Consider the following 23244-nt stretch of genomic DNA (forward strand, 5'->3'; position numbering starts at 1 on the left):
CCGATATTAATGATGCACCTTGAATGATGATGATGATGATGGTCCAAACGCTATGATATCGCCACTTTGACATGAGCTAGAGTTTACAGAGCTCTGTCAGTCATGCACCCCTCCTAACAAGAGATCAGCCGCTATCAAACACGAATAACCTCCGCTAAAACGTGAAGATCAGGCCCAGACTTTTGGGAACAGAGGCAACCCCTGGATAACCGGGCCTCTGAGCTCAAGCTTCAGGCCCAAGTTCATATTTGCCTCTTTTGCAAACAGCAAGTACCTCGGTATTTTCACAGTGATGAAATATCTTGCTTGTCACCGCCATTGGGGCACCGAATATTTACGGCGGGCATGGACAACAACCAACAAACCCTGGCTCATCGGGATGTAATGCAATTAAGTGCTGGCTACCCCGAAAAAAATGATACCATGTACTATGTAGCCATGGGGTAGCTTGTTCACAGCGAATGAAGCAGGTGCAATATCAACCGCGGCCCTGTTTTCCCGCAGCCCAGCGCTTCTCAATTGCTTTCTCTCTCCCCCAGACTGTGTGCGTGGCAGGGTTTCCATACCGGTGAGCCATTCTTGTGGGGTAGATGGCCTCATGGGGCGCTTCTTTTCGGTAGCATTTTCATCTCCGCGTCTTTTATGTTTTTCGGTCTGGCTATTGGTTAGCTGCACTCTGCCAGTGCGTGCATGCAGTCGATCCTGCAGCAACATCACCAAGCAGCAGTACTAGCTAGCCAACAACACGTATGATGAAGTGTACATACATACATACATGAGTGTGTGTGTGTGTGTGTGTGTGTGTGTGTATTCCCCAGACGCAACCCATCTTGTCATCCCCAGATAGAGACAAAAAAGCCAAGATATCGGGCATTTGCTCAACGTAATGGGCGTTTGTGGTACACCCTCTCTGGGCCAACAAGGTTGTTTTATCATCACCAGACATTTCCCTCTGTCGGACATGGTATTACCCTTTTATCATGACTGTGCCATGATAAGTTTTCCGGGGTTTTCCCCAACCATGACCATGACCATGACAATGACAAATCCATCACTCATACTCATAATACCTTCCTCTATGTATTCTACACTAGACTCAACTCTACCGTCGCATTTCGGTCAGACGTATCCATGATCTCCTTCCGGCCCGATGCCGTCTCACCTCGTTGTAGTAGTACGTCTGTAGTATAAAGTTGGGTGTCATCTCCGTTCCCGAGAACCCGCCATCCTTGCCTAATACTAATAGTTCAACGGTCTATACCTATAACTTTACTCCGTAAAAGATGAACGGATGCGATGCGATGTTGACGTGATGACACCCACCCACACAACTACCAAAAACGGTCCTGCGGAATCCGGGGCTCGGCTTCACAAATGCCTCAGAACTGCGAATTGCCGTTGCAATCGACTCAAAGTGATCAACGACCTTTGCCCGGTGACCGAGAAAGACTGGACTTGTGGAGAAAGAAAAAAACCCTGGATCTTCTGTTGAATCACACATTGGCTAGGATCCTGCATGTGAAAGATAGACGCTGCGTGACATGCATCAAAAGCTTTTTTTACCCTTCCAAGGTTACTTCCCTGCCCGACCTGCCCATTTATTGCTCGCCAGGTTTCATCTCATCTTATCTTGTTTTTTCGCCCTTTAATCTCTTGCCATCTGGTTATGGAAGGCGCTTTTTTCTTGAGGGCTGGTTCAGGTGTGATTCTGCAATCACTGTAAAGACACGGTGAAGCAAGTATGTATGTACAAGATAAGACGGCCGCGGTGTTTTCTTGACAAAGATGATGAGGGGTGGCGGATAAGATAACACAGACAGGATCGCTTGACATGGGGACCTTCCCGCTCTGTCGAAGATGTAAGATGGAGGGATGGGGGTCTATCGCAGCCCTTGATCAAGTTGAGGCTGAAGCTGAAGGAGAATCGGAGATGTAATATTCGCCGGTCCATATACATGATGTACGTATAGTAGCTATCGTACCTCACCTGTCTCACATGTGACTCTTACCAGATAGCTGGAACGACAATCGCGACGGGCATTGCAAATTACCAGGCAAAGCGCATATCTTGCTCATCATCTGACTGCGGTTCCGCTTCCGAAGCAAGAAAGACTGTAATGCCATCCCACGTCGCCCATCTTGAGAGACAGATTCTTATGACTGACAACATGCCGCTGACTCTTTGCGACTGTGAAAGAATTGCCGAGTCACACACACCCTCAGTTTGACAGGGGATAAGGCCGAAGGGACAATGCTCGAACGAAGAGAGGCGAACAGACGATGGCTTGGGGCACGTGTGGCTATCTCCTCGTCTCAGGGTTTGGATCAAAGCACACATGCATCATCATCTTCAGATGAGGCAGGTAGAACAAGAGTGAAAAGAGGTCAAGGGACAAGATGACATAAGATGCAGTTACGAATTGCAGTATTCGTGTAACGGTAAGCGGTGAATTGCCAAGTAGCCGCGGTTTGCGAAGGAACAGTCTCTCTCTTGTTGCCTCCTCGTTAGACGCAAGCGCATAGACCCCATATTCATTACTCATCGTCACCACTTTATTCGATAGTTCAACAGTTCAGCTAAAGACGATGCATGACTTTCAACGTCCAAGCACACGATAGACTCGAGTCAGAGAAACCTAATCGTTTGGAGTAAGCATCTCGTGTGGTTTAGTTTACTAGTTAAGGCTGTTAGCTCAAACTCTGATAAACCTTTTTTTCATGCATCGTCTATTCCCATGAAGGGAAAAGAGATAACTCGACTAAGATGCAAGTATGGCTTCATTCATTCCCATGGAATGTCCGTGGAAAGTTTAAAAAAGAATGTGACGAATTAAGAAAGAAGGAAAGAAAGATTGATCGCTGTACGTAATCGGGACGGATGAAGATTAATATTCTTAGCGCACTCTAAAATGTCTCAACGATAAAGAATGGCGTCAGGGATTATAAACGTGCCTAACATGTTTACAGGCAAAACTGGCGGCCGTACAGACAAGCCACAGGGGAATAAAAGAAGGACGAAGCGTTTTGATGTTGGAGGATCAAAGCATGGAAAAGAAGATGGTGGGAGACAAGGTTTACATGGGGGGGGAGGGATAAGAACGTGGGGATGGCGTTTTATTTAATTTGATACGATAACGAGGGCAACAAGCGAACCCGAGGCTGAGAGGAAAGAGAAAAGAAGAGTAAGAGAAAGTTTAATAAAGTCTGAGAGGTCAAAGATGTTGTAAATTAATGTGATGATATGTGCATCTTGCTGGACGCTAGAGTTTGATGTTGTTGCACGTGTAGATTACACTACATGATTGGAGATAGATACTCATGCACCTGCGATATTTAATAACTGGTATCAAAGGAACAAGACACGGCGGCAAATGGAACAAGTGCTCTGTCGTATCACACAGCTCAGCCCAACCTTGATTAATCACATTAGTAGACAGATACGAGTATCTGATTTATCGAAATGACGACCTACTCAAATCTCCAATCTCGTCGTCACTTGACTGCCCACGCGAGCGAGAATCGTACATCGTCAAACCACGGGATCAAGTTTCCCAAATGCCGCCGCCCTAGCAAATCAAAAAAGCCAGGCCGGCCGGCAATTCCCACAAGCAGACCAGCGGCCCGTAGCGGGTTCTAACGACGACACTAACGGGATAAGAGAGAAAAGAAATCAAGTTATTCTGCCTTGGTTTTTACACACCGATTTTCTCTTTTCTTTTTGCAGAGGCGAGAATTCCCACGATGCTGATCTTTTTTTATTGTTTACTGCAAGGCTGTTTACTTGACATACTGAAAACGGACTGGACAGAGCAAGCCTTTATTTCTTTGGCCCCGTTTCCGAGTTAAATCCCTGTGATCGTCATGGCCCGGCCGGCAAATAGATAAATATCAAGGGAATAGAGTAGAGAGAAAACACTTGGCAAAGATGATCATCACGGTTGTTGGGTCTAGGATTTGTTAGTTTTGTCTTGTAAGTGCCGAGATGATCTTTTCGTTTAATAGCCAATGCCAAGTAAGTGCACAATATGATCGATGGTAGAGTAGAGGCAGGTAGTGGTCTAAGTGTATTGTATTCATTTCCTTGCGCCAAACAATATGCAAACTATCTTTCCAGTCTTTGTGGGTTATAGTCCTGTGTGTCAGAATGTGTGAGATAAGCTTCCCAGTTGTACAACCATTGTCCTTCCCCCATGCGCGATGAGGGGAAAAAAGGACTGGTGATAATGATGAAATAACGCCCCCAATGCCTTCCTTTCCGAGTACAGAGATAATAAAGAAAGAAAAGTTTCCTGTTTCCATTCCATTCCATCCCAAGTGATATATTTCCCATAAATGCCCGGTTTCCCATATTTCCTTTCCATGCATGTTGTTGCCCAGTTAGTTTTGGGCGTGAATAAAAGATGATAGTTAAAAAAGCACGCCAGTAATAAAAGTAATAATAGCAAGACTCTCTCTTGTGCCTGATGTGGGTTGGTTCTCTTCTTGTTTGGTCTTTCTGTTGTCTCCTTGACTGCTGTGACTAGGTTTGATGCACATGGTCATCAGACACCTTTTTGTTGTGCAGGTCAATGAGTAGCGCCCGAGGCTGGTGAGTGGCGCCTAATGACTGAGGGGGATGGAGGTGCTGAAGTAAAGTGTCGTTGATAGGTGAAGGAAGGGATCTTATGCGCGTCGCATCGCATCGCAAGACAGGTCGAGGGATGCTGATGAATTGATTTGATCAATCCATTCCAATCCGGTCGATGTGGCGAAGGATGTGCTGCAGCTTGTAGCGTGCAGTGCAGTGTGATGCAGTGGAGAGTTGGTGTCTGAGCCCCCCAAGCATAAGCTGTCGGGTTGATCGACGCCAAACCTGACCTCTAGGTCGCCCGGGTTGACCCTCCTAAAAAAGGTACCATTTCCATTTCCAACGCCTCGTTTTTGTCGTCCCCCCACTTCCAGTGAAAGACCTAAGTAAAAAGAAGAGACCACATTGGGCCAAGAGAATAGGTTTGCACCTAATAGAGTCGAATAATTCTTTTCCCTTTCCCATTCCGAATAAATAATAAATGCTTTGCTTTCCTGCGCCGGTGTCCAATAGGTATCGAGTTTGTCGCATTAAAATAGACTTTTTTCTGTTTTGTTTTGTTGTTCTGTATTCGTTGATTCGTCGTGCATCCTCCATGTGGGGCAATGTCTCACTTGAGTCGACCACCCGGTGAAAGCACGTCTTTTTTGCACCAGAGAGATGGATATCGACGACCCGACTCATGTATGCTAGAGTGGATGAGTATGAGTAGTTCGTTTCCTTGATGAGCTTGTTTAAATATGTCTCACAAACTCATCCAAGGCGTCGGTTTTTGTTTTCGTATACGTATGCATGTCGGACCATGACCACAGGTGAGTAGAGTAGCAACAAAACACATCTCGACCTGCCGAGTCGTTCGTCGTGTCGTTCTCATTATGCGCGGAGCTGAGGAGAGTAGGACATGCGTGACTCGGGACGTTGGATGAGCTTGGCCCAAGGGTGTTGACTTGGCTGTTGGCGTTCTCGGCAAGCAGCTAGAGAGTTAATTAGTATCGTAGACCCAAAAAAAAAAATCACTTTGTCTTCCTTGGAAGTAGTTATGTAGACATACCACAAATGTCGTCACCCCTGTTGATCAAAACCGTTAGTAAATGTAATGGTAATATATGGGTTGGGTTGAGTTGACTCACCAGTACTGCTTGCTCACAATAGTGGGCGGACACCGACGTTCAGTCTCGATGTACTTGGGACACCATGATTCCACCAAGTGGTAGTGGTGTTGGCAGCTAAGCTCCTTCTATAAGAGGGAAGAGTATTAGTATTGTGTGCCTTTCCATGCTTGAGTTCGTTCTCATGATGACCATGTATAGACTCATGATTGACATGCCATGACTTACATAGATGTAGTTGCACATTGTGAAAAGCGGATCGAATCGACTCTAGTAAATCGTGGATCGAGGTAGATGGATGAATCGAGTAAAAGAGAATCCAATCCAATGCAAGGTCTGTCGTCGTGTATATATATAGATAGACTCAAGCGGTAGGTAAAGGTTGTTGGGTAGCAGCGGCGGCAAAAAGGTGTTAGCTTGATGGATATGAATGAATGATACACAGCTGTAGCGTCGACGTCAAGACAGCCTCGAGGGAAAGGTCAAGAGTATTTAAAGACAAGACAATGACAAGACAAGACAAGACAAGATGGACCCAAAACAATAGAACAGAAGCTAGTTTTCGGAATCCCTACGGACGGGGGCATTCATGGGCTGGGCTGAAGGTTGTTTATAACAAAGTCCAGACCAGAGCCAGAGCCAGAGGGAAGAAAGGCCCTTCCCAGTTGAGAGTACATAGAGAAACCCCTGTCATGACAGACCAGACTCGAGGGAGCAAAGCACACACCCAATACCGACCGGTACGTAGGGGGGAGGGGGGTGTAGACGCAAGGTGTGCTGCAACGATTCCGAAGAGCAAGGGAAGGGGTCGTTCTTTGGTTTTGGGAGCTGAAGAGCGGGAGGGAGTGAGAAATGCACGCCCTCTGAACGGTGTAGCGGTGGTATGCAGATATCGAGGTTATGTCCGAGCCCGGGCTCTTGTTCAACTACCGGGGTATCTTAATCTAAGGCGAGCAATAGGCCAGGACAGGGCATGCGCAGGGCAGCGTTGGGCCCCCCCTCCAGGTCCCTTCGCTCCTAGGTCCCAAGACGAAGCACCTAGAACGACTGCTAGAACCGCTACAGTTTAGTACGGGGGTTACACAGACCAGCCTACGAGCCCTTGAGCGCTTCGGCGACTGCGAAGTGAGGATGAATGTGGTCATTGCTAATTAAAAATGACGAACAAGAATTGACAAGAAGAGAAAGAAAAAAAGACCCTGAAGAATTTACTTTTTTCTTTTTTATTTGTAACTAACCTAATGACTCACCGAGCAGTGACCTCCGAGGTGAAGATGAAAAGGGAAGCTGAAGGACAAGCACAAGCAAAGCACAGGCGTTTCAATACCAAGTCGATGCTATTCGCAGATACCGTCTAGAATAGATACCACCTACCTACTAAGGTATATTGGTGTAAACGAACAGTCAATCCCTTCCCACCGCCGGCATATTCGTTCGCGAGTAAGTTGCTGGCCAGCATAGCAATGCAACGCATGCATGCATCCTTAGGTTTGCAGTTTGCATTGCCAGCACGAAACAGCGCCTGGCTCTGGGTCTGGCTTGGACCCTTTTTCTCTCCCAAGTCAAACAAACTCCACCGCTGCAGCAACATATATCAGACAACAACAAAGACAAGAGTAGACTAGACAAAAGAGACAACACAAAAGACAAAAACACACACACACGAGATATCACATACATATCACGAGAAACAAGAGACCGCCGGCAGTTGGGTCAAATCAAAATGCCCAACCTTGATGGACCGCAGTTACAGCACATACATACATACATTATGAATCATTGAAGCTATTCCGTACACCTGCAAAGAAAACAAGGCTCACCTACATAAAGATTGGGTACTCACCGACAAAATATAAACTCTGCCACAACGACGCGCAGCATCAGCAAAGAGTAAAAATAAAAATAATTTTTTTAAAAAAAAGCCGCCATTCCCATTCCCTCGAGTGGGACACTTTCTCAGGGTGTGTTTCTTTCTCAATTACTCCACATGGTCGGGCCCTTTCTCCTCTCCAAGCGCGCTGTTCATGGTACTTTTTTTTTTGCACTCTATTTTTTCTCTCTCTCTATCTCTCTTCTGCCCGCCAGACCGCGCCCTCTCTCTGTGTTCTGCATGCAATATCGCGAATGCCGGTGAGAGAGCAGAAAAAAAGACTATCAAAAAAAAGGAGGGGATCCCTGTTTTTGACGAACAGAAAGAGAACAAGCGAGCGAGCAAAAGATCCTCTTTCCTACCGCCTCGTTCTTTGAAGGTGAGTAAGAGAGGAGAGAGAACTACACGCATCTCCACAACGGTAGGCAACAGACAAGACAGAGACCGCCTCAAATATCTTTGCGCTTAATTGTTATCTTGTGTTGGTATTGGAGATGAAGGGACATGGGCTCTTGTCTTGATTGATTCCACGTGCCACTATTTCCCCCCCTTCCCCTCCCCATGTGATCAGCATCCATCCCCCATTTTGAGGGTATCCCACAACGGTTCCGCTGCGGTACACGACTGTATTAAGCGGTATCACTGTTGCTGAAGCAGCAAATTACTTTTTCGACAGTCGGTCATGACAAGAAGAAAACAAGAATTGCTTTTCCCTTTTACAAAACTACTAGTCATGTCCAACAAGTATGTCATGGCATCAAGGGGGTACATCATGATCTACCAAGTTGCCGCTGCCGCTGCCGCTGCCGGCATTGTGTTTTATGTATGTATGTGTCTTTTTTTGCTTTTTTTACTACTACGTTCTCGTCGTGGATCTACCGAATCAATAATGCAACTCAGGCTGGTCTCAATCAGATAAGTCGAGTCAAGGTAAGACACACCAAAAAAAGACATGGACCTCACTCAGGTCAGTTCAGTTCAGGTAGTGCACGTACTGTATACTGCACTGCAAATCACATCAAAGCTCGGAACGGACAAGATTTTCTTCCTCTGATGCATTGCTCGCATCGCACCTGCAGTTGACCTGACCTCCGGTGCACGGCCATTGATGGTCGGTCTGTTTTTGTTTTATGTACCATGGAATTAATTAATTATGTATGTATTTCCTTTTTTAATATGACATGACATCTTTTGTCTATTACAGTCTGACCCACACAACCTGTCTTGTGTCTTGTCTTGCCTTGTCTCATGTCATACCTACTACTCTTCCCCTTCTCTCCTCGTTCTAGACGTTCTTCTGGATTCATATCCTCGAGGTTGCGCTTGGACTGTTGACGCCATTTCTTTTTCACTTGAGCCCACTCTCCTCTCGTATGGTAAACCCACCTTCATGTCATGCCCCCCCTAGAGTAGCCCCCCCTCCCCCCTGATCCTGACCCTGGTTAATAAAACAAGTCCTCCTCTCCCACCCAAGTACCGCGTACCGTACCGTCTTTGACACACCAATGCCGAGTGTATCACAATTCGGAGGAATGGCCTTATTTCGAGATGTCGGTCTGTCAAAGTTTGGAAGCTGCTTGAAGCGGACAGGAAATAGAGTCACTCCATCGAATTGGGGCCGGGGCTCCATCTTCGTACTGCACACTATACAAACTGTTGGTCTAGCTGCATGCTACTACGCACATCGGCTGCAGTTTTCTGCTCCACTGCACACGTGGTGGGATGCCGGTAGAGTAGTCGAGTTTTGTTAGACCAAACTCAATGTGGTGAATAAATGCTGTTTTATCCTGTCCTGTCACTCTGCCGAAACAAGCACAGCACCCGCTGCCGGGAGATGAGATTCATCAAGATGAATGACGCTCGACAGGGCATGCGAGCCAATCAACTATTTCATCACGTTGTTGTTTTATTTTTGGTCTTGCTCATTTACTGTATAACAGAATTGCCAATACTTGTGAACCTACAGAGAGTCACACATGATTAGAGTCCTGTATCCCTCAAATCCATTTACTTTCCTAAAGAGGAACCGGTCAATACGCTGGACTGTCTGTAGGTATGCATGCCTGCCTGCGCCTGCGCCTGCATACATGCAGTGTCATATATGCAAGCCTTGCTGGCATACAGCCATCCATACCCTGCCGTCAACATTCCCACCAATGACACAGAGAAATCAAGATAGACCCCTGCTGTGTGTGCCATTCGACATTGACATTATCTCGATTCTACGATAGACTACGGCTCCGATGTTGTTATATCATTTCGAATCCCATCCTGCCCAGCAGCTAAGCGACACAGAATCTCAAACCAGACCAGACTCACGACACTTTACTGCTCTAGGTCATTTCTCCACTGAACCATGGCCTGTTGAGCCCCTGAAAAATTAGAAAAATTAAAGGAAACGCTGCGTCATGGGTAGAGAAACAAGAGACCGACAAGAGAAAAAAAAAAAAGTCCTTCTGGAAGGATGGGATGGATCATTTCCACAACCCATCATCAAACCCACACTTGGTCCGACGCCGTCATTCACACCGCTACCCAATCAGCCCTGCAAATCACCTGTCTTCTGTACCTCATTCTCCTTGGATGGGCTTGAAACCTCTAGGTGGGAAATGGAACCCTTTTAGACTTTACCGACTGGCTGGAAGCAGAGCAGGCGTCGGGCTCTAGGAAGCTCGTCCCCGTCTCCAAGTGGCGTCGTTTACTGAATGAGTATACAAAGCAACTGACATGACATGAGTGCTGCTGCTATTTCCAGGTACAATGTCACCAGAAACAGAAACAGAAACTCCTTCCAGCCAGGTCTCTTCTCACTGTGAAAAAAGCATGTCATTCCATCCTTAGTCAAACAAGCCCCCCTCTCAATCTCACCTTGGATGAAGCCGTCACCAAAAGTTCATTCTCCCCTTATTAACGTTCAAGGCTCGCTATCTGGTCTGAGTGCTCCCTGTCCTCTGACGCCAACCCAAGTCCTAACTGAAGAAGCGCCTCCCCCCCTAGCAGAGTCGCGTTACACTGTTGCAATTCATGGGTTGCCCCCCCCCCTCGTCTGTTGCAACTTGCAAGGGGGGACTTGTTCTAACCAATCAAACACGTCCCAGCTTTCTTCTCTGGCGTTCCCAGGACGCGGGCTCGGGCCTCGGGATGTTCTGCTTCTGCGGCGGGTGTGACGACCCGGTCTTGTCGTTGCTTTGCTGATTTACGCTGCTCCCCTTCCTCTCTGTCTCTTTAGCGGGCGCTTTCATTGTCCCTTGTTGGTTCGTTAGGTTCCATCCTTCTCTTTTCTTTTTCTTCTTTTTTTTTCCCTTTGCTTATTCGAAAACAGCGTTTCGTATGCGAGCGTGATGAGCGACCGGGTTCGACGAAAAAGCTCGTCATTCTAAGCGAAATCGATAATGAGAGACATTGTCTCTGATGAATTAGCAGAACTAATTGAACGAACCAACAGCCGTTGGCAAAAGAGTTGAAACGGCAACCACATGGTTTATTTCTACTACAGTCTACAGCTGTGCAGATGATCATCCTCCTCACTGCCTTCTTTCTCTCTCCTTGCGGGGGAAGCTTGCATCTACGACAATCCTTCTGTAACCCTTCGCGACGTGGAACCAGGTCTAGGTAGAGAATGCAATGCTTGGATTCACGTCAGGCATTGACAGGTCTCGCGGGTTAGTGTCTCGGAGCTATCCCTTTATCGAGGTCTTTTCCTTTCCTTCTCTTCCCTTGTCCTGCCAATGATGCCGTTTCCGCTACACCGATTGCTTGGTAAAGTTCCGCCACGTCCGTAATAACCCTGAGCCTGATCCTTCAGCCTGGCCTTGGCTAGCTAGACGCTCATAGCTTCCCATTACCGAGCAGACGGACAAGGCCTCCACTCTCAAGGCTCCATCTTTTGGGTCATGGCCCTGGGATCGTCCGTTGTACTGTGCCCTTTGTCTTACCGTCAGGTGGTTACCTCTCTATGTTACCAAGAGAAGGGATTTCTTTTTCGCCCGGGCAGCAGATCATGGACCCAAAGAACGTGGACGCCCTCGTCTGCCGGTATTAGCTGATCCTCTTGGGTCTGTGTTCCAAAAACTGACCAGGGACCACCAAAGGTTAGCGACGGATTTCCTGAGCTCCTGGGTACAATACAGTACGATCAAAAGAGAAAACAAAAAGAGACAACAACTCTTATTAGTCCCAGTTGTCTTGTCTGTTTAAGTTTTCAAGGGCGAGATTAGCTCGGTTGCTCCTGTACCGAGGGTACACCAAATCAGACCTCCTTGAGAGAACTACCGGTATAACACTACTACACACACGCAGATTGCCAGTCACACACACTCAACTCACACTGCGTGTATGCAATAACTAGAAACACGGTTTATTAAAAAAGGACAATGCCTCAAACGTTTTGTGGAGTGTGCATTACATTGCATTTGCATTGCATTTGTTCACTAACTAATGTAGATGATGCAACACCAGACCGCCACTTGACAGCTGTACGATCCATTCCATATCAACAACGCATGCATCGTGCATAGCAATCACCGAGTCTCGAACTTGGGAGACCGTGTTTTTGTTTTGTTTCTTTGATGCCCGATATACTTGTCACGGTGAAACACGCAAAAGGAAGGGAGAGAGATATTTGCATTTGGCTTTGCCTCGTCCACGGCTAGTCGCTGCTACAGAAGGGAAGAGATATGCAATGCAGGACAGGCACGGAAAGCTGTCATAGCTAAACCCAAACTTGTCGACGGAAGCTTGTTACTGTAGCAAGGAGGATCTCAGTTCCGTTTTTTGTTACAGCAGAAGCGGAATCGTGCCGCTAACAAAACGGGTGCCGCCGTTGAAGGTATCCGTAAGGGCAACTAGCTCACCGGTCAACCTTGTGCGTTAATTTCACATGAAGCACCCAACGTTCACGATGGTAATGAGTTTCATGGCAAAGGCCTGAACGTTTTAAACTATCGTCAGTCAATATCTAGTGTCATGTCATTGTCGATTCCAGTTAGTTTCATATCAGTATCTTTTTTGGTATCGTACTCGGGGTGTGTTGTAGTCCTAGACACCATGTGAAAAGAACACGGCAGATACCCTACACCAATAGTCCAAGATAACATGATCCTAGTGGCAGTCAGTTGCCTGCTAGAGTAACTAGATAGACCAAGAAGGATATGCCTCTATTAGGATCAAACAAGCCCATCACATGGTTTGCGCTCTGAATGGAGAACTGGAACACAATCACGTTACGAACCGGGTATTCAGCAGCCGGACATGAGCGTTCCCTGGAAAAGACATCAAGGTAGCCAAGGCCCGGCACGTAGTTGTGACTCTTTCTAATATCACTCCACCCATGCGAATCAATTTGCCATGCCGACAGCACACATCATGGGTGTCGAGTCGAACCAGGTTTCTCTCCATCTCGCAAGAGAGAGGGCTGTTTCAGTGTGGATGAGAAAGGGTCTGGCCAGTTCCGACAAGACTCCCTACATACCAGACACGGAAACAAGAGAAAGAAAAAACAAGTCCCCGTCCTCGTCGGCCAAGGTATCTGCCAAAAGTTGGCCTATCGCTGGAAGGATCATCAAGGCATGGCTCACATCATCTTCACACCCTAGTTATGTTTATTATATCCTAGGCTGGGACCAAGACTGCGGAACCAGCCTGTTGGAAATTTGGCGAGATGAGTTGTAGCTGGGCTGTGTTTATAGGTGCGGTAGTTCTCTGAGCTGAGGGATGTACATCAGCACTTACAACGATAATGTGATATTGCCATGCTGCGAGCAAAAAAGTATAGCACGGACTTTAATGGGTTGTCTATGACGCCAGAATTATGTTCTTCTTTTTCTTCTCCCTGTGAGATAAAGGGCTTAGACGCCTATCTATTTCCTTTGACAGTTTATGCCTGACAAGGGGCTTGCTTGGGTCGACACAATTTCTCTACTAAGAGGGAGGCAAAACTTTTTAGCTGAATGCACTGACATGCCTCCCCTTTGGCACTGCCGAAGAATAAGGGTCCATCCAGTTCACAGATCGTGTCGACGATCTTGTAATGTGAGACATTCATTCGTCAGAAAAGTAAAAAAAGGGATCGAAGAAAAGAGAGGAGACGATGGACGTTGTTGGGCATCAAGATCTTCACATTGAATATCCACTTTTGCCCATCTCCATCCCAAGGCATTGGGACACGCTCATCAGGTGGACTTGGCAACAGGGCTTTTGGTCTAGTCAAGTTAGTTACCAAACGGTTGGGGTAAAGCTTAATCTACTTTGTTCTGTTGCCATGTAGGATTCATGGAATATAATCTCAATGCTTTGGATGCTTATATATATATATACATACATGTCTCGGATGCAGTTCTAGCAGGGTATTTGGGAGATCTAAAAGGCTTGGCTTCCGAAAAGCTGTAGCTTCGGAAGCTGGCCTTCGGAATTGTATTACATCGGGGAGGACGCGGGATATTGTCTAATCGGCGTCGGCGTCTGCTAAGAACCCGAATTAGTGAGATGATCCCTGTATTACTGAAAAAAGAGCAGCATAGTTTGGGCTATGCGTGTCTGTATAGACAGAAACAGAGTATCAAGATGAGTAACTGACTTCAGTTGTAACCCAGGTGGAGGCCATTCCCGTGACCTTGATACAGTGGGGGTTTGTCTCGTCTGTTGGACTATAGTTCAGGTGGGAGGAAAGCATCATGATTCAATCACTATCATTTATCACATTCGGCAGACCATTCGACTACTATTACGCGTGGCGGCCCGTGTGCAGTACTTGTTAGATGCATGTATGCACGACTTACAAGCCAGGTCTTGGTAATATGTGACCATCACGGCAGGTTAGTGAGCCAATAAGTCATGCTATTACTATCACTACGTCTCAAAGTCAGAGCGTTTTTCCTTCTTTTTTAAACTGTGGACGTCAAAAAGTGAAACGGACACATCGCTAACAGTTCTTGTACTGTTGTACCGGTGGTAGGAACAAAAAGCTCGTAATGATATACCCCTGCTCAACACAGCCCTGTCGCACATCGTGCGCGCAGGGCGATCATACCTCATATCCAAGGATTCAACGCACGGCATATCGCCGATTGTTATTTTGGCCTTGTCTCTGGGAATTGAGCTGTCGCAGTGAACAAGAAGAACGGATGTTGTATGGAAATATGGTTCACAACGGGCGAGACATAAAAACCTTGATGAGACAACGGTGGAAGTGGAGGGGGAGGGGAGAAAACAGACAGCCCCGAACTCTAAACGCGTACCCCCAGGCAAAGACCTTACAAGGGGTTGCGAGGTGCAAAAGAAAAGGAAAAAGGCACTTTGCTAGTCTAATAGTAGTGTACCGGTGCTAGGTAGCATCGGCACATACACCTTTCATCAAACGGCCGGAGAGCAAGAGCTCGCGTTTCCAATCAAACACCATGGAGCACCTCGCCGTAGTAGCGGCGGATGCATCGCAAGGCTTCCCCTAGCGGGGGGGGTGGTTGTTGGTTGGGTCTGCTCCCCCAAGTCTAACCTCAGCCTCTCAATGCGATGGCATCTCTTTGGCTTCCCGTTCCTTGCCTGCGAGGTTATTCCTAAACGTGGCGTGACCAAGTCAATAAGCCAAGGTCTGGATCAAAAGAAAGTAAATACCTAGGGTACTGTAACCTGCCGAGAACCTTGATACGCTGAAGTTGGTATGGTGTATCCCGTACAACGTGGACTACTGCATACAAGGCTATCTGGAGGGAGTGTAGATATATCGCGAGATTGACCGTCATTTGCGACGACGATATAGAGTTGTTTTCTCTTCTCTCGTCTTGCGATCTCCGGGAGGGCCTGCTCGCGAACAGACATGGTCTCACGGGAATAGTAGCTACGTAGCTAGACGAGAGAGATTTGAAGGTAGACGAGAGAGATTTGGTTTACCTGGTCCCTGAGGATCACATTCCTATCTTGGAACACGGAGCGATTTGATGTGCACCGGTTCCAGATCTTTGGGTCTGTTGGGCATGAATTGGGCTTCAAAAACACTGAGATTTTTTTATAGAGAATTTGCCACTTGGGCGAAGATGGAATTGTATGCCCAGGAGACGGATTGTCATGGAGAGTACATGGGAATAATGAAAACCTAGTGAATATGCATATGTTGTGTCCATATTGATGCCCCTGAAGTGTAAACTCTGAAGCTGATGCTGTGTCTTGATGTCTGGGAAGTTTATACGAACTATGTGAATCATTGAATGGAATGTGAAACGTTGTTCGAGTAAACGCAGGTATGTATTAATGAATTGCTTCTTGAGTCTTTCCTGCTTCGTGTCAAGTTGAAGCCCCCTATGCTATCCCTTCACCGACACTCACACATCCATCAACACTCACTCGTCCATCGACACTCATACCCCCCGTCAATGAACAAGACACTCACTCTTAAGAATCTATCCAAGGTTCTATCTCGCTCCTCAACTCAACTAAGTGCTTCGACAAAGCCTCCTCCCGATCGCGAAACGCCTGGAAAGAAACATCCACAACCCCCGAGAACATAGAAGATGCTGTCCCAGCCCCTGACCACCGCGCTGTCGAGCCTCTGAGACGAGAAAGAAACTCCTCTGCCAGTTGAATCGTGAGAGACATCTGCAGAAAGGGTGACGACTCGACTGCGAACGAACCGACCGTCACGTCGGGTAGTTTCCAGAAGCTAAACGTCGTGTTCGGGTCGGGTTGGGATAACAGCTCTGTGTGCACGAGGTTGAACACTCGTTGATACATGTCCAAGAGTCGAACGTACGTTGATAATATGAACATGGCGTTGCCTGGGTCACTTCCATCGATGGTGGAGTGATGCATCTTGTTGCTCTCGTTGCTCGAGGGAGGCTTCTCGAGGATGTCAGCGACTCGACGGGTCAGTTTGAACATGTCCTCGATGGGGAAACCCTGGCCTCTGAACCTCTCGTCAACAGGACGTCCTATGAACGGTCCATCCTGGGGAGAAGGCAGAGCGGACGCCAGGTCCAGAAGCCGGGCGTTGATGTCAGACAACTGCGCCATCCAGTGAATCGGGGGAGCCTCGGGATGCTGCAGGGGCGACAGGTCAGCGTCGTGCCTGAGGGTGATCTGCCTCGGTCTAGGTCTGGGTCTGGATCCAGTCCTCTGCTTTGTTGTTGTGCGCCGCGGTCGTGACGCGCGCTTGTCAGAGGAGATGCTGTGCTCAGGTGCACAGCTTTCACCAGCGCTGGTCAGGGGCACAGGCACTTGTAGGGCGTCACCCTCTGGTGCAACTTGATGATGGTGATAAGGAGGTGCTACTACTACTGACCCTTCAGGTTGGAAGAGGGTGGGAGTGGTGGTGGTAGTTGGTGGTTGTTCCCAAAAGACAGGAGGAGGATGGTGATTGTCGATGGGGAACTCGGGATGAGATAAATACTGAGGGTTGTTTGTAAAGAAGGCCAGCTGTTGGTCAAAAGTGAAGGCAAAGTCGGCAGCGGCGGCGCTGGAACTCGAGTTGTCGACGGGATCGGGTGAGACAGGGACATGACTCTTAGACGTCAGGCTGGCTGTATGGGGTACTATTGGCACTGCTACTTTCCATACCTCTCGGCAGTGAAGTGAGTCGGTTGGATCCAAGACAGAGACAACAAGAACAAGGAGAGACTGGGTGATATGAGAGAAGAAGGCAGAGGAAGAAGGGCACGTACCCGTGTCGGGTGAGACAAGACTCGCATCGTCCTGGATGTCGGTCCGTCGTCGTTTCGGCGAGCGGCGTTCAGTCGACGAGGCCGAGTTGAGTGCTGGTTGAGAAGAGTTGCTGTTTCCAATATTGTTGCTACTGTTCTCCACGAGTTGCTGCTGCTGTTGCTGTTGGTTCTTCCTATACCTCAAAGAGGGACTCGACTTGCACTCCGTCTTGAGTCTCACGCAGCGCTCGCACGGCTCGTCGTTGTATCGCTTGCAGCTGAGTTTCTGAGCGTGGCATCGATCACATGCTTTTCGAATCACCGTCTCGGCCATGGTATCCTCAAAGAGAAGAAGGTGGGGAGGAGAGCAAAGCTTGGGATGGGGTCCCCCGAATTTGTTTATAGAAAGAAGGAAAGTTAGTTCTGTGAGTGAATGCATACTATCGAAAGAAAGAAAACAAGGGACGTCTCGATACTGCACTGTACTGCAGCTTTTTGTGTGGCACAGTAACCGCTCTCGTGAATTGTATCCCTCATGGGGAAGTAAAGAAACTGACAGGAGTAGGAAGGGGAAGGGGAAGGGGGAGAAAAGCCCTTGATGCATCAACTCGCCTAAGGATCGTGTCGTGCTGCATCTCGTCTCCTGTATCTTGCCAGTGAAGCGGTTCCGATGATGTCGGTACCCTCGTCGTGAGACCTTGTCAGGGAATCCGATCCCATGGGTCAACTTTGACCATATCCAAGATGAAGACGAGGATGATAAGCTACCATGTCTCAATTGTCAATCTTGACTCGCTACTGAGTGTCAATAGATGTCGACACAACACCTAATTCCTCGTCTCGTAGTCTCTTCATATTTGTCAATTCCATTCGTTCAAATCTCAACAAGCGGTGGCGTCTCATCACTTTTCAACTTCGAACGTATCACAGCAGCACGCCTTGTGCGTCGTGATAAACCTCGAGGGCTATCATGTTGTGCAACGTGGAGCACGCCCTTTCTTTTCAAGCTCTGCTAGCCCTGCTATTTCGAGCCTCGTTAGTATTCTCTCTTTTTACACTTCCCGCTCACCGCAGTTTTGGGGATGAGGCTTGAAAGTCGGTATATCAGTTCGTGCCATTGGAAGGATATTCGGCGAGCTGCAGATGCTGGGTGGTGGCGGGATTGATGAGATCTTGGTGAGGCGAGTGATTCATGCTAATATGGCAATTCTATTGGGGGCTATGGGATGCTGGTATGGATGAGTTAGTCTTGTTGGTGTTTGTACTGAGTTGCTTCATGGTCTACCTGCACTGTATAATCACATCATCCCAGTATCTCTTTCTCCATTACCCATCACATCACACCATACCATTATGCATCACCCCCATAGTTCTCCACTCAGATACTGTACTGTACGTAGCAAGGATCCAACCTTATCTCTCGATCGGTTACATCCGATCTCATCCCATCTCCATAACCCTGCCCTTCAAGGCCATCTCTTTCCGTATTCATACATTCTATTCCTCTCAACCACACAAATGCAACTACTCATTGTTGACAGTGTCTGCATCCGAAAGGGGACAAACGTCGTCCACAAACAGGCGAGACATTAACTGGTGGCGTCCAGTCGTAACTCGAGCCTTGCCTGGGAACATGCTACTGTCTCTCGTTACTTTTGCTCGTGGCTATACTGTAAGACGTCTCACAGCTCCATGAGAAGCTGCTGCTATTCATGTTCTACTATCGACTGTGCTACCTTGTGCACTGAGACTTTCAGGTCATGGTCGGCTATTTACCAAGACATGGCCGCTAAATGAAGGAAATAATTCTTTATTTTGTTGGAGTGGCTGGTATCTAGTATATGCAGTCTTTTGTCAATTCAAGCAGCTCGAATAATACATCCTCCCATGAAGCAATCCGTACATCAAGTCCTCAACGCCTTCTGTATGCCAGACAAAACTAATTCGCAATTCGGTAGAAATACACAATCTATAACGCTTTCGCTGTCTTTTAGACGTCGCCGGTCTTGAAGAGCTCGAGGTGCTGGCGCTCACGGGGTACTCCATTCTCCTCGAGGAACGCCCTGACCTTGACCATCCAGTCCTCGGGACCGCAGATGAAATACTCAGCATCAGAGCTGTCAAGCTGAAGGAGCTTATCCTTTTGCAGCTGGTCAAGGTCGATCTCGCCCTTGAAGTCGTACTGGTCGCCTTCTTTGACATCCTCGAGGAAGATCTTGGCGGTGATGTTGTCGTGCTTCTTGGCCGAGTCCAAGACATGAGGCACGAAGCATGTTGAGCCGGAATAACGAGCACCGTGGATCCATGTGATGGGTCGCGAGGCAGTCTCTGATTCGAGAACGGAATCGAGGATCGAAACGAGAGGAGTGGCACCAACACCTGCCGAGAGGAGAACAAGAGGCTTCTTGGCGGCCGAGGTGTCGGCGGGGTTGAGGAAGAATTCTCCAGCGGGAGGGCTTAGCTCGACCTCGTCACCGACGTTGTATCGCTTGTGCAGCCTAGTGCAAACGAGACCGGGGATCTTGCCAGCAGAGAGATCTTCAAGGGAAGGCTCTTCCTCTGGACCCTGGAGCTTGACGCTGATGCGGTAGTGGTTGGATCCTGGGGCCTCGCTCAGACTGAACTGACGGCTTTGGAGAAGACCGTCAAGCTCGGGGATGGGAATCTGCAGGCTGACGTATTGTCCGGGGAGGAACTTGGGAAGAGGCTTGTCGTCAAGAGGTTCGAGGTAGAAGCTGGTAACGGAGTCGTTCTCAGCCTCCTTCTTGGCAATCTTGAACTTGCGCCACGAGTTCCATTCACCTGCGGCATCGTACAGCTGACCCTCGCGCTGGATAAAGATATCTGCGAGCTGGCCGTACGCAGCGACCCAAGCGTCCTTGATTTCAGTGGTCAGAGCTGAACCGAGGACTTCGCCAATGGCGCCGATGAGATGCGTGCCGACGATGGGGTAGTGCTCGGCCTTGATAAACAGGGAGACGTGCTTCTGGGCGATGCGCTCAACGGCGTGGGACAGCTTGCCGAGATCGTCAATGTATGTGGCGTAGGCGAGGACGGAGTTTGCGAGAGCAGCTTGTTGGGCGCCTGTTTGTTGGTTGCGGAGAGAGAAGTAATTCTTGAGCTCAGGATGGGCGCCGAGCATGTTGCGGTAGAAAGTGGTGGTGATGGTCTTGCCATGCTCCTTGAGGATGGGAGCTGTGCTCTTGACGATTGCTACTTGTGCTGCTGTGAGAGCCATTTTGTGTGTTTGTTTCTATACCACTGTGTTTGTGTCTATGCTGTATGTGCTGTTTGTCTATTGTGCCTGTGGTGAACTCATCGTGTCTGTGATGCCGACTTTATATCATCCCCCGGAGAAGCACTAGAGGCGCGGAGAAACATGATTCTGCTATTTTCATGATTCTCAGCGCCATAATCATCATGCGATGGAGTCAATATTTCGCAGTCCCCAATACAGCGCTGATGGCCGTGTCAGTGGTCTGACGATGTTTTTGGTTGGAGTATCTCCGCGGGGATACAGGGCTGAACCGGGAATTAGCGACCACTTCTTTTTTTAGGGCCTACTAGTTATGGCTTCTACGTAATATGTTTCATTTGATTCGGTTCCAAGCTGATGGATTCAGGCATAAGAGACGAAAATTAGTGGTTTAGTTTACGCTATTTAGACTGGGCTTGGGCTGTTTATTCTTGTGTCCTGTATCTCAGAGGCTATAGGTATTCCCACTATAGGCCCCGTATAAGTCGCTAGTGATAAAACCTCATGTGTAATATCTTACAAAAATGGTCTTTATGATTGGACTGACAAACTGACCCGAGAGACAATGCCAATCAAAGCCAAGAGAGAGTCCATTCCCTCACGGAGAAGCGGAAATGTCATCTGCTCTCTTTAAAATTTTAATGGCACGAGTTTGGGACAAGCAATCTTGTGACAAAAAGTGAGCTGACATTTGGAAACAAGCTTCGGATGACCCCGGGTTGTTGAGGATATATCGGAACGGCTACAACGGGAATGCGCTGTCAAAGTCAGGGCGGAATATCGCCGTTCAAATCATTGCTATGAGATTGATAATCACTAATACTTTGACAGTTGGGTCTTGGTGGAGCAAGTCCCATTAGTTGAACAGTCCCAGCACGTCCCAGTATGTCCCATTAGGGTGCTGGATAGTATCGATCGACCGACATCCAGGATCCCAATGATCCTCCTTGGTTCCAAACGGCCACATAGCAATCACTGGCAACTCGTCTGGTGCGCAAGCCTGGGGCTTCCTCCAGGTTGTCCATGCCAGCTCATCCATCAATTCTTGCATCGCAACTCGACCATGCCGAACCGCCTTTTCCAGTTCCGCGTTATGCTCGCCATCTCTCTCTGACGCTTGTAGTATATAACGGCGAACAGAATACAGCGTGTTACAAATCGTGCCCAGAACTGTCTCAAGAGATGCGTATATCAATCTGTCCTCCATACTCCATTTCTCCTTGACTAGCAAGGCTGGTCTGAGATAATGTACCCTACATTCTTCAATGGCATCGGCGGTTCTGTTTATGCTTCCTTCCTCTGCTAAAGTCACATCGTCGCGCGACGTCGGTGCGTCGTACCAGGTCATTGTAGCACCTTCAACTTCGTTGATGAAGTAGTGAGATTGCAGCCGCTTGTATGCCATGAGCGCAATCCTCTTGCTGTACCTGCTCACGATGAGATCAACCACGCCTTGCCAATTCACGGTGTATCTTCGAGGTTGACTCAGCACACCCTTCAGGTATACCTTGATATCTTTAAGCTCTTTCAGTGTTGCTGCGCCAAGCCTTTTGAGATCCGGTCGCTTCGGGTTGGTGTTTGAGATGTTGATGGGAAAGAAGAGGCCAGACACCATGGAGGAAAAGTCGATCCGTAGTCGGTCAGCTCCGATACCATCATACCGTTCTGCAACAGCCCTTATCCACTGGAATGCGTCCATGCCTTTGTCTTCCATTATGTCATTACGGACTTCCGTGCGCATTATGTTAACCAGGTCCAAGTCTTTGCTGAAGTCACATTTGATGACTTCGACACCAATCTCCATTCTCACAAACCCATCCAAGCCCCATTTAGCTGCCAGTTCGCAAAGTTCACGAGCTCGACTCCTTTCGCCCATCTTTTCACTGGCATCTTTGTTCGCGCGGAGCACGAGATCCTGGGAGTCTAGCGTGCCCATGTGTGTCTTGCCGGCGCTCATTCCGTCAATCAAGAGAAGGTTGAGATCACGGGTTGTCTGATACAGATGTAGGTAGCCACGAATGTTCACATCCTCGTCTTTGTTGTTGTATCGAACAGGGAGGTTTTCCCTTGTGGATCGCTCACTGCGACGTCGTAATTCCTCACGAAGACTACCTTCTGAGAGTAGGCCATCATCATGCTCAGGTTTATCCCCATCTGGTAGCGGGACTGATGGAGGAGGCCCCTCCCCTGGCTTCAGTCTGAATGAGCGCGCAAAGTTTTCGGAATGTTCTATGTCGAAAGCCAACCACTCCAGCCCTGACGGTGTTACGTTGTATTGGGAACCATGGTAGAGCATAGTACCCGCAGGTACTGTAGCTGGAAAGAACCCGAACCCATTGTGATACAGAGATGACCCCCATAGTCGGCCGGCGGAATGAATTTCGTTGAAGACCATATACGCTCGATCTTCGGCATACTTGAGGTCGGGTTGTGTCCGCTCTGCGTTTTCGTTTTCGTTTCCATTCGCAAATTGTAGCAGCAAGAGGCTGAGAGCGCTGAAAGAAGCCTTTCGAAGCATTTTGATCTGTTGGAGTTTTGTATATGACCAGTTGTATGGTGAGTCACGGATGGCTCTGATACTAATAGCAACCTCACATCAGCAGAATTAGTATTTTTAGATAAGCCGCGCGGCCATGAGAGGCCCTTGCTCTGGTTATCAATGTCCACTCCCTATGATCAAAAGGTCGATCTCGTCTTGTGGACATGTTGTCGTCAGCTTTATATTGATAAAAACTGTGTTTTTGGGAGCATCCTTTGGTTAATCGACGGAACTCGGCCCTCTGGCCAGCTAACCCCTGCAAGGATAACCAGGATAA

General features: G+C 48.1%; 6 protein-coding genes across 6 annotated transcripts; 2 read left to right on the forward strand and 4 right to left on the reverse strand.

Moving 5' to 3' along the window:
- Positions 1-5301: 5301 nt before the first annotated feature.
- Positions 5302-5922, reverse strand: FGSG_04460 (uncharacterized protein; the record flags this gene model as incomplete). Its single annotated transcript, XM_011322836.1, is given in 5 exon segments — positions 5302-5541; positions 5619-5635; positions 5698-5702; positions 5715-5899; positions 5905-5922. Coding segments are annotated over 5 exon segments (465 nt in total).
- Positions 5923-6182: 260 nt separating this feature from the next.
- On the forward strand, positions 6183-6746 carry FGSG_12253 (uncharacterized protein; the record flags this gene model as incomplete). The annotated part of the gene is made up of 1 exon (XM_011322837.1): positions 6183-6746. The coding sequence occupies one exon, from the start codon at positions 6183-6185 to the stop codon at positions 6744-6746; it is 564 nt and encodes a 187-aa protein (XP_011321139.1).
- A 917-nt stretch (positions 6747-7663) lies between these two features.
- FGSG_12254 (uncharacterized protein) lies at positions 7664-9297 on the forward strand (the record flags this gene model as incomplete). The annotated part of the gene is made up of 5 exons (XM_011322838.1): positions 7664-7703; positions 7762-7925; positions 8223-8373; positions 8447-8476; positions 9002-9297. 5 exons carry the CDS (start codon positions 7664-7666, stop codon positions 9295-9297), a joined length of 681 nt encoding a protein of 226 aa, XP_011321140.1.
- Positions 9298-15928: 6631 nt separating this feature from the next.
- FGSG_04459 (uncharacterized protein) lies at positions 15929-17506 on the reverse strand (the record flags this gene model as incomplete). Its single annotated transcript, XM_011322839.1, has 2 exons — positions 15929-17052; positions 17194-17506. The coding sequence occupies 2 exons, from the start codon at positions 17504-17506 to the stop codon at positions 15929-15931; spliced, it is 1437 nt and encodes a 478-aa protein (XP_011321141.1).
- Positions 17507-18966: 1460 nt separating this feature from the next.
- FGSG_04458 (uncharacterized protein) lies at positions 18967-21062 on the reverse strand. The gene has a single exon (XM_011322840.1). The coding sequence runs from the start codon at positions 20408-20410 to the stop codon at positions 19163-19165; it is 1248 nt and encodes a 415-aa protein (XP_011321142.1). The 5' UTR covers positions 20411-21062; the 3' UTR covers positions 18967-19162.
- A 222-nt stretch (positions 21063-21284) lies between these two features.
- Positions 21285-22946, reverse strand: FGSG_04457 (uncharacterized protein; the record flags this gene model as incomplete). Its single annotated transcript, XM_011322841.1, has 2 exons — positions 21285-21681; positions 21769-22946. 2 exons carry the CDS (start codon positions 22944-22946, stop codon positions 21285-21287), a joined length of 1575 nt encoding a protein of 524 aa, XP_011321143.1.
- Positions 22947-23244: the final 298 nt, after the last annotated feature.

The sequence above is a fragment of the Fusarium graminearum genome, chromosome 2 (genome assembly GCF_000240135.3).
Source record: "Fusarium graminearum PH-1 chromosome 2, whole genome shotgun sequence".
Classification (NCBI taxonomy): domain Eukaryota; kingdom Fungi; phylum Ascomycota; class Sordariomycetes; order Hypocreales; family Nectriaceae; genus Fusarium; species Fusarium graminearum.

Coding starts and splice junctions, on each gene's coding strand:
- FGSG_04458 (XM_011322840.1), bottom strand. CDS start 20,410: ATGGCTCTCACAGCAGCACAAGTAGCAATCGTCAAGAGCACAGCTCCC.